At 62.3% G+C, this 8930-nt stretch overlaps 1 protein-coding gene across 1 annotated transcript in view; it reads right to left on the bottom strand.

Annotated features, from left to right (window-relative positions):
- Positions 1-1280: 1280 nt before the first annotated feature.
- Positions 1281-8930, bottom strand: part of Muc5b (mucin 5B, oligomeric mucus/gel-forming) — a 27618-nt gene continuing 19968 nt past the window's right edge. Inside the window, exons 32-51 of the mRNA XM_023722865.1 lie at positions 8617-8659; positions 7521-8373; positions 7185-7369; positions 6778-6949; positions 6074-6330; positions 5744-5930; positions 5424-5643; positions 5152-5330; positions 5009-5078; positions 4698-4798; positions 4380-4411; positions 4062-4239; positions 3714-3812; positions 3590-3627; positions 3190-3303; positions 2878-2964; positions 2656-2778; positions 2478-2526; positions 2190-2292; positions 1281-1854 (exon numbers count right to left, since the gene is read on the bottom strand). Coding sequence (XP_023578633.1) covers positions 1614-1854; positions 2190-2292; positions 2478-2526; positions 2656-2778; positions 2878-2964; positions 3190-3303; positions 3590-3627; positions 3714-3812; positions 4062-4239; positions 4380-4411; positions 4698-4798; positions 5009-5078; positions 5152-5330; positions 5424-5643; positions 5744-5930; positions 6074-6330; positions 6778-6949; positions 7185-7369; positions 7521-8373; positions 8617-8659 — 3331 coding nt within the window. The 3' untranslated portion in view covers positions 1281-1613. The remainder of the gene's footprint in view (positions 1855-2189; positions 2293-2477; positions 2527-2655; positions 2779-2877; positions 2965-3189; positions 3304-3589; positions 3628-3713; positions 3813-4061; positions 4240-4379; positions 4412-4697; positions 4799-5008; positions 5079-5151; positions 5331-5423; positions 5644-5743; positions 5931-6073; positions 6331-6777; positions 6950-7184; positions 7370-7520; positions 8374-8616; positions 8660-8930) is intronic.

Here is an 8930-nt window from a genome sequence, read left to right as displayed (position 1 = left end):
TCTCTCTCTCTCTCTCTCTCTCTCTCAGAAACCAGTATTGAGCATGGGGCCACAATTGCAAGCCTTTTTATATTTTGAGATGGTCTTATCAAGTTACCCTGGTTTTGAACTTTGACCCCTCCTGCCTCCGCCTCCCCTGTAGTAGCCACTGTGCTGGCTTGAATGCATTTTCTGTTGGGAAGGGCTTTTTATAAGCCTCTTACCTTAGCACTTCCCCAATACTTCCATCACCCGTGTCTGTCTTCACAATTCTCCGTCCCCGGGACACTGGGCGGAAGCCCCCTGCTCTCCCTACCTGAGGCTTCCTTGACGGAGGCCTCCTTCATCTGCCCCTCCTCAGGTCAGGGCCCCTGGAGGCCACTTCTTGCCCTCCCTGCCTAACTCAGCCCAGAGCCTCACTGCGCAGGAGGCCATGGCACATTTCCTGTCCCCACCCTCACACAGCAGCCCAGCCCCAAGCCCACACATCCCAGGCCCCTGCTGCCCTCCACTTAGGAACAGAAGACAGGAAATGAAGGCAGAGACTAGGAGGCCACATGTGCAGCAGGGGGACTCATGACGGGCTTGGCATGGACAGGCCACAAGCTACACCCTGCCACCCCCTTGCTCCTCCTCGTCCATGACATACTTCCCTGTGTTGCCCCTGGAGTCTCTAACCTGGGCTGCCTCTCCCTGCCTTCAGCCGGTGTGCCAGCGGAAGTACTGCCCTCTGCAGGAACTCGGCTCAGCACTGAGTCTGCTGTCCCCAGACGCAGGAAAGGAGGTAGGACAGGAATTCTGCAAGGCCTGAGGCATCTGGAGGCGCCCTAGAAATTTACAGCAGACACTGCAAGGACTTTGCCCACCAGGATCCGAGGCTGCCAGATACTAAACACAGATGTTTGTTAAGCCTTCCCCCGCCCTCTTTGCATCCGTATAAAAGACACCCACTTGCCTTGCTCATGGTAGCTTCATTGCTCTGCCTGCCTGCACCCGGGTAGTCAAGCACACAGCTACGTGCCTTCTTGAAACCTGTTACTTGGTTTCACGCCTTGTGCTTCATTAGTCCCCTGTGTCCAGTGGTGGCAGCTGAGCCCCTGCCTAGCCCCTGTGGCCACGCACGCACACTGGGACTGATCTCCAGGGATACCCAGGGCTTGAGTGGGCTTGGTGGCTCCTCACTCTGCCGTGCCCCTCCCAGTGGATCTGTGGGTCCTGACCCTGCAGGGTCTTGCTCCATCTTGGCTGCTGGAACAAGGGGCAGTGAGCCTGGGCGCAGAGGTGGCAGGAAAAGACACCAGGACAGAAACAATGCCAGAGTTTATTGCAGTGAGCCTGGTTTGCCCTCCTCCCATTGGTGGGCCCAGTCCCAGGTTGCTCTGGCAGGCAGGCTGTGGGGTCCCAACTTGGGCAAGCAGCCATCTTGTCCAACACAGCTTTGGGGCCTCTGTGCCCTTGGCATGTCAGGAAGGTTGAGACCTGAGGGTCTCCCAGGACAGGACCCCCATCCAGCACTGTCCTCCAGTGGCCCTCGCTGGTCCAGCCTCCATGGTGCTGGAGGGAGAGGGAGTGGAGGCCAGGGGAGCCCCACATGTCTTCATGGGCTCCAGAACAGGTCCCCTAGGTCCTTATGGTCAGTGATGTGCGCCCTGGCTCTGGTGGTTGGGCAAGCCCTCGAGCAGGGCTCCAGTGGTAGTGCCCATCTGTGTGGGCGAGGGCACACAGGCTGTGGTGCAGGTGCAGGCGTCCACCTGGGTGTAGGTGTGCTGGATGGCCGTGCCGTCGGGGCACTGCAAGGTCACCGCCTGCCGGCGGGTGCTGCTTTGCTGGCAGCAGCTGCACTGGTGCTGCATAGTCCGGGCCTCCATGGAGTACCTGGGAGCAATTGGCTGATGAGGTGGCTCCTTGTCCACTTGGCCCTGGCAGCTCCCCTCCCATGTCCTCAGAGCCACTAAGGCCCAGCTCTGCCTCCATGGCCCCTGGTGACCCTGACCGGCCCCACCTTTCGATGCCTCTGCCTCTGGACGCTTCCCCTAGGCCTCCAGCCACCCGACCCTTCTGCCCCACTAGCCACTTCTGCATGCAGCAGGTCCCAAGTTGGTGTCCAGAGCCAAAGTGCCTGGCACCTGTGTGGCTCAGGCTCTGTGCAAGTGGATGTGGGGTTGCTCTGCAGGGCCACCCCCTTTTCCTCAGGCAGCAACGCCTCTTACTTGGACACTCCAGGGCAGGAGCCCTCGCAGAAGGTGACAGTGACTTCAGCCTCACAGCCCTGGTACCGCAGGATGGTCACATTGGCATGGACTTGACACATATCTGGGAAGATTACAGGCAGTGCTGAGGCCATAGTCTCTCCAGGCAGGAGCAGTCCCCATACCTGGGGCTCAGGTGGGCTCAGGGTACCAGGATCCCACTGCTGCCTGGGGCAGAAAAATAGGCAGTTCCCAGTAGGAACCGTAGGTGGGGACTGGACAGGCTGGTGGGAGAGTGCCTCAGTTTACCCTTTTCTTCCTCACAGGTGTAGCAGCAGCCAGTTCTCCTGAGGATCCCCTGCAGAGCCAACGACAGGGGTAGAGCTAAAGGCAGAACTGAGACTAGAGTGGGATCCTGGTACTTGGACCTCAGGGAACAGGTGGGGCCTGTCTAGGCCTCCCGTGGGGCGGAGCCTCTGACACATACCCTGCAGAGGGACACGTCTGGGCACAGTGTGGGCTGTGGTATCAGCACAGGGATCCCACTCTGGGCCTCGCAGAGGTACGTGGTGCAGTTGTCCACAGGGCTGCTGACCCAGGTCTCATTGGGCTGAAATGTGAGGCAGAGGGCAGAGCCCGCATGACACCAGCTGAGGGGCAGGGCGGCAGGGCCCTGGGCAGGGCACGCCACCCAGAGTCCAGCCCTCACCTGCACTGTCCGGCCCTCTGGAGTGAAACAGGCAGTCTGCACGCAGTTCCCGCAGCACTGCCCAGCCACCCTGGAGTGCACAAAGCCCTGGGGACATAGAAAGGTGATCAGGTCTCCCTTCGCCCAGCCTGCTGTCCTGGGCACACCCCAGGGGCCCGGGGCCATGTCCCCCCCAGAAGTCCAGCTCCGCCTCCCTCACCTCCAGCACTGCTCTTCCACTGCAGCCTCCCAGAACCTGACCCAGCCTGGGAGCCCTCCACCCCGGGCCAGCCCCACACCCTCCCTCAAGGGAGGCCAAGCAGCTTCGTGCACCTGGGGGCAGGGGCTGCAGGTCTTCTCCTCACAGTGCACGACCGGCTCCTGGCTGGCCCCAGAGAGGCAGGTGCACATGTGGCAGGGAGTGACACCTGAGAAGTTTGTACCAACCTACAAGGACAAGGGTTGGCACCAAGGCTCTGGGTGCCTGGCTGTGCCCGGCTGAGCACAGGCCCAGCGGGCAGGGACACTTTTGCTGAGAGTCCAGTAGGCTGACTGAGCTCTCAGCAGAAGCCGTGGCTAAATTCCAGCCTAGGGCCCACAGCCTGTCTGCTCTTGGACAGAACATGGAGACCCAAGTGGACACCTGGACCTGGTCTTCCACCCGCCTGCCCTGCCCTGCCCTGCCCTGCCCTGCCCTGCCGCACTCAGCCACCCTGCCTGGCGGAGCCCTTACCCCGTAGACCATGCCGTTGTACTCGCACAGCTGGGGCTCTAGAAGGAAAGGGCCGAGTGTGGCAGTGTGGCTGTCACAGTCCCTCCTCACCCACACCCACCTCAGCCCAGCCCTCCCAGCTTACGGCAGCGGAAGGTGGGGCAGCATTGGCCTTCTTCCTGGATCAGCTCCTGGCCTGGGGGACAGGTGGGCAGCGCCTGGCGGCAGGTGGTCACATTGCAGACTGCAGAGATGTGGGGCCTGTGAGGGTGCTGCCCACTGGCCTGGGGCTCCCCAGCCCTGGATGAACTGGTTTCCAGTGAATTTTTCCCTGGGGGCTGATGTACTCTGTCCCTCCCACCCCTTAAGTCCCTGGGTTGTCCCTGAGGTCATCGGCCTCGCTTGTAGGTAGAAATCAGAAGCACCTGCTGCTCAGGGCCCAGCAGGACCGGCTGCCTCTGCCTCCTCCCTTTCCTCTGCCTGGGGTGCTCACCACACAGGGTCTCAGGGCAGCAGTTGTTGGCCTGCAGCCTGGTCACAGTCACGAAGCCGTCCTGGTTGCACTGTGGGGCAGGGCCCTGATCCTCACACTGCACAGGTGTGCACTGCACCGACACCGAGGCCGCATCACACACGCAGGCCTGGCAGTCGCTGGCCCATCGCTCACCGGGCTGGAACAACCAAGGTAGGGCCAAGGGCCTCAGCAGCCCAGCAGGTGGCAGGCAGGAAGGACACCCCATCCCATGGGTGCACCCCTCTCCTTTCCCTCTTAGCCCAAGTGGGGCGGGGCAGATGGGACAGCACCACTCACAAACTTGGGGAGTCCGTCTGGCCCCACGCAGGCTGGATAGAAAAAAGAGGAACAATCAGAGGCGCCAGGGTGCCAGACTGGACTGAGGTCCAGTAGACAGAGACCCCAAGTCCTCTAGAGACCTCATGGGTGTGAGGCTGATGAAACGGGTTGGGACTGGGGTATGGGGCACTTGGCTCTGCAGGGGTCCTCACAGCGGTAGCAGGGAAGCAGGAGCACCTTCCTGGGCATCAGGGCTCAGCAGGGCCCCAGGCCTCACTGTGACCACTCCTGCCCTGTCCAGAGCGGGGCCCTATTTATTATTCAGAGGGTACTTACGGCATTCTGGCACGCAAATGTCCTTGTAGGAGCTGAAGAGAAGCTGACCCTTGGGGCAGAAGCAGCCCTCAGCCAGTCCCCCACTCAGGGGGCTCTGGTTCCTGCAGGCGGAAAGAGGGACCCTCTGGACCAGAACAGGCTGCCTAAGGGTGGGCAGGGTCCTGGGGCCAGGCCAAGGGGAGAATGTCCTCTGTGCACTTGGCTGAGACTGGGCCGGGAGCAGGTGACCCTAGCTTTGGAGCACACAGAGTTCTGCCCCCCAGGCCCAGTCTACCCTTGGCCCCCACTCCTCTGTCCAAGGGACTGCTTACCTGGAATCACAAGAGGCTGGCTGCACCGGGCCGCATGGCTGGTACACCTTGGTGGCTGGGCAGGGCAGCTCTGTGGACACAGACAGGGGTGTCGGGGAGGCGCCCAGCAGCTGGGAGGTTATGCCCAGGGTGACCCTGCTCACCACACAACCCGCTGGTAGCATTGCGCCAGTCTGTGCACAGGCCCCGGGCTCGGCAGAGGGCCGCATAGGCTGCCAGGCTCTGGCAAGGCTCCTCTGGGAGGCTGGTCCGGCAGTGGTCACTGACGCAGCTGCTGAAGAAGGAGTCAGGCGGGACCAAAGCGTGGCACTCGGCGAAGATCCTGGGAGGGCAGTCAGCTGGATCTCAGTGCCCGGCAGCAACCTGGATGGCAGGGTACCCTGGGCCACCCCTGCCCCAGTAACAGAGGACTCACGGGCTCAGCAGCAGCCTGCAGAGGGGTCCAGGGGGGCATGGGGCGGAGGTGCTGGGCTCTGGGGGCTGGGGGCTGGTGCTCGGGGCTGGGCTGGGTGGAGGCCAGCAGTCCTCTCCAAAGCTGTCCGGCACCTGCCAGGACTGGGCCATGTCCTGGCAGGTGGGGGCCATGGTGCCGCCTGGCAGGCGGCAGTCGTCACCCTGGCTGTTAGTGCAGGTACCTGGGGAGCGGGCGGGCTGCTGAGGAACCTCGGTAGCACAGACCCTGTGCTCCCGGTGTGTACCTGCGGCAGCTCTGCCAGGCCCAGGAGAGGCACTCACCACACTGGCCTTCTGTGTTGTGGCCGAAGCGGCTGTAGGACAGCCAGACCTGGAACATGCTCCCGGTGAAAGTGATGTTCAGTCCGATGGCCGGGATTTCGACGTGCATGTTGGTGGCTGCAGTCGCAGACACACTCACGCCACTCTTGCTGAAGGCCCTGCTCACTCGCACGCCATCAAACAGGATCTGGGGCATCCAGGGACCAAACAAGGGCAGGCCCGGCACAGTGGTAGCAAATTTGGGGCTCTGGCCTGGGCATGCCCTCCCGAGTTGCCCTCCAGGGCAGTCAGGCCGGTGCCCACGCCCCACCCCGTGCCCTGTGTACTCACCAGGCTCTCTTCCGTCCCACCAGGGCCAGCCGTGGTGGTGAGAATGACCTCCGTTGACTCATAGAGGATTTGCAGGGCCCGGGGACAGCTGGCGGCGGGGACGGCGGCGCTGCAGTAGTGGCTGTGCAGGAGGACACTCAGGTTCCCGTGGCGCGGGCGGATCTCTCTCACCAGGATGTAGGTGCAGTTGCCCAGGAAGGAATAGGTCGTGCCATCAAACGTGGAGTAGTGTGAGTGCCCCCACCCACTGCAGGAGCCTGTAGGACACCACAGGCTGGAGACCCCGCCTGGCCTCCATCAGCCTGTGGCCCTGCGTCTCCTCGGGGCCACACAAACCCTCAGGCACCAGTCGCCTCATCTGTAAAATGGGCGTCATGGCTTAACTGTCATCTGCCCAAATCCATGTCTACCTTGGACCTGGAAATGTCACTGTGATGAGGAGGGACTGTCCTGAATGACCAAGGCAGCCCTAAACCCAGGGACAGTATCCTAAGGCACAGAGGGTCAGACATGGAGGAAGGCACAGGAGATGGGGCAGGGGTACCTGGAATCCCTGACTGAGCCTGTTGGGGTAGGGCCTCATGCCAGGGCCTGGGACACTCGTGTGACCTGGCTCGGGCAGCCGTCAGGACCCAGGCACAGTGCCCGCTGAGCCCCTCCCATGGCCTCGCGCCGCGGGTTCCGCCCTGACCCTGGGGACTCACACTCGCACTCGTAGTGGGTGTGGCAGGGCTGGCGCTGCTCCCACACCTTCACGGGCAGGCGCTTATTGGCGCAGGTCACATTGGCCATGGGCACTGGCGGCAGCAGGGCCACCTGGTTGTTGCCCTCGCACCTGGCCACAGTGCAGTTGTCTAGTGTCCAGGACTCGTTCACCTGGGTGGGGAGAGGTGGGTGTTTGCCTGGGTACTCAAGGGGCCTGGGCTGGCCCAGCCCATGCAGCCTGCAGCCTGAGTGCCCATGACCCCAAGCTGTGGGCCATGACCACGTGTGGTGTTCCTGCCCCCGACTACAGTCACGGGGACTGGATAGGGTCCATGGGCATCAGCAGCCATAGCCACTCAGACCCGGTGTCCACAGCAACAGGAGAAGAAGGGACAACCAGGCCCACCTGCCGGGGAGGGATGGCATTGTCACAGCCAGGGGGAGGTGGGGAGGGTGACAACACAGGGATGGAGGACACCAGTGGGGAGGATGTGGGGCAAGTGCCCTGGAAGCGGTCGATGTCGCAGTGTTGGTTGCAGATGGCAGAGAAGTGGCATCCGGCTCTGTCAGTCTTATTATAGATGACGTCCCCTGGACGGGAGAAAGCTGTCTGAGGACACAGCCACAGCCCAAGACCAGGAAGGCCAGTAGCTGAGACAGCAGGCAGGAGCGCAAGGGTCACAAGGGGGTGGAGATGCAGGTGGACAGGACACAGCTGGGCAGCACTGGGTCGGCTACTCACCAGGTGAAAACAGCTGTCCAAATGCACGGCAGAAACAAGGTGATGGAGAGATAGTGGGGCTGAGTGTGCTGAGCCTCGAGGAGGGGGCCACAGATGGACTGAATGTCGGTGGGGTCCTAGTAGGGACCTCTGCAGTGGAAACAGTCCCTGGGGTGGAAGAAGGAGGCACCAAGGAGCTGCTGGCCTTGGCTGTGGGGCCTGTGGGCAACGAGGCAGTGGAGGTCGGCACTGGCCTGGCTGTGGTGGTCAGCTTCCCAGAAGTCTGCTGCACAGAGCTGTGGGGAAGGCTGCTGGGAGCTGCTGGTGGCACAGAGAGACTCTCAGGAACCGTAGAGAGGCTGGCACCAGGGTAGGTGCTAGTCTGCGTGGAGCGTCCTGGCTCTGTCCCTCTGCTGGTGGCTGAGGTGACAGGGGTCTGGGTGTGGGGCCTGGAGGCAGTGGGCAGAGAGCCAGGGCAGTGGCTACGGTCACAGCAGAGCACACGCACATTGTAGTTGAAGCACATGGTGAAGGTGCCTGTCTGGTCCTCATTCCTGCAGACCAGGCCAACCTGCAGGCTACAGGTAAGCACCTGCCCAATCTGGTCGATGCTCACCTCAGGGTAGTTCTCTGCCCGGCACTCAATCTTCTCTGGAGCTAAACACAGCTTGCCCCCTGTGGCCCGGATATTTTCGTACGTCTCCATGTCCCCACCTGGGACCCCCGACGTGGGGAAGTCAACATCGAACCACTCTGTCCACTGGCAGCGGGGCTGACAGCGGGTGGCGGCCTGGCTGGTGGTAGCCTGCGTCGTGTGGCCCATGGTTGTCTGTGTCCTGGCTGTGCTGACCTCGGTGTGCGGTGTGGAAGGCCACTGTGTTGGTGTCGTTTGCCCCAGCCTGGTGGTCACAGGTACCGTGGAGACAGTGCCCGTCACTACTGGGACTCCTGTTTGGGTTCTGGCTGTGGACGTCTGCGTTGTCAACGGGGTGAGCGTGGTAGGCTCTGATGTGCTTGGGGTGCTGAGTTGCCCGGAGGTGGTCTGCAGGGAGGTGTGTGTCACAGAGACAGATGTGGAGCCAGCTAGATTGGTGGTGGCTGTGGAGTATGGTGGAACTATGGCACTCCCAGAGCTGGCTGTCACAGCCGTGCCTGTGGGGCTGGTGGCTGCCGTGGAGCTCCTTGGTCTGCTTGTGGGCTGTGAGGAAGAAACCCGTGTGGCCGTGGCCCCCAGGGTGGTGGTGTGTGGTGCGCTGCTAGCTATGCCCACAATGCTGGTGGCTGTCTCCTGTGTTGGCCCGGAGGGTGTGGCGGTGCCTACAGGCAGGGAGGCGGTATGCGGTGTGGTGACAGGTGTCCCTGGGGTACTGGTGGCCATCCCCAGTATGGTGCTGCCTGAGTGCATTGTGGTGGTGTGAGGTGTGGTGACAG

Source organism: Octodon degus, unplaced genomic scaffold (genome assembly GCF_000260255.1).
Source record: "Octodon degus isolate 3935 unplaced genomic scaffold, OctDeg1.0 scaffold00093, whole genome shotgun sequence".
NCBI classification, from domain to species: Eukaryota; Metazoa; Chordata; class Mammalia; order Rodentia; family Octodontidae; genus Octodon; species Octodon degus.
The sequence above is the reverse complement of the archived record's forward strand: the minus strand, read 5'-3'. Positions and strand labels throughout refer to the sequence as shown.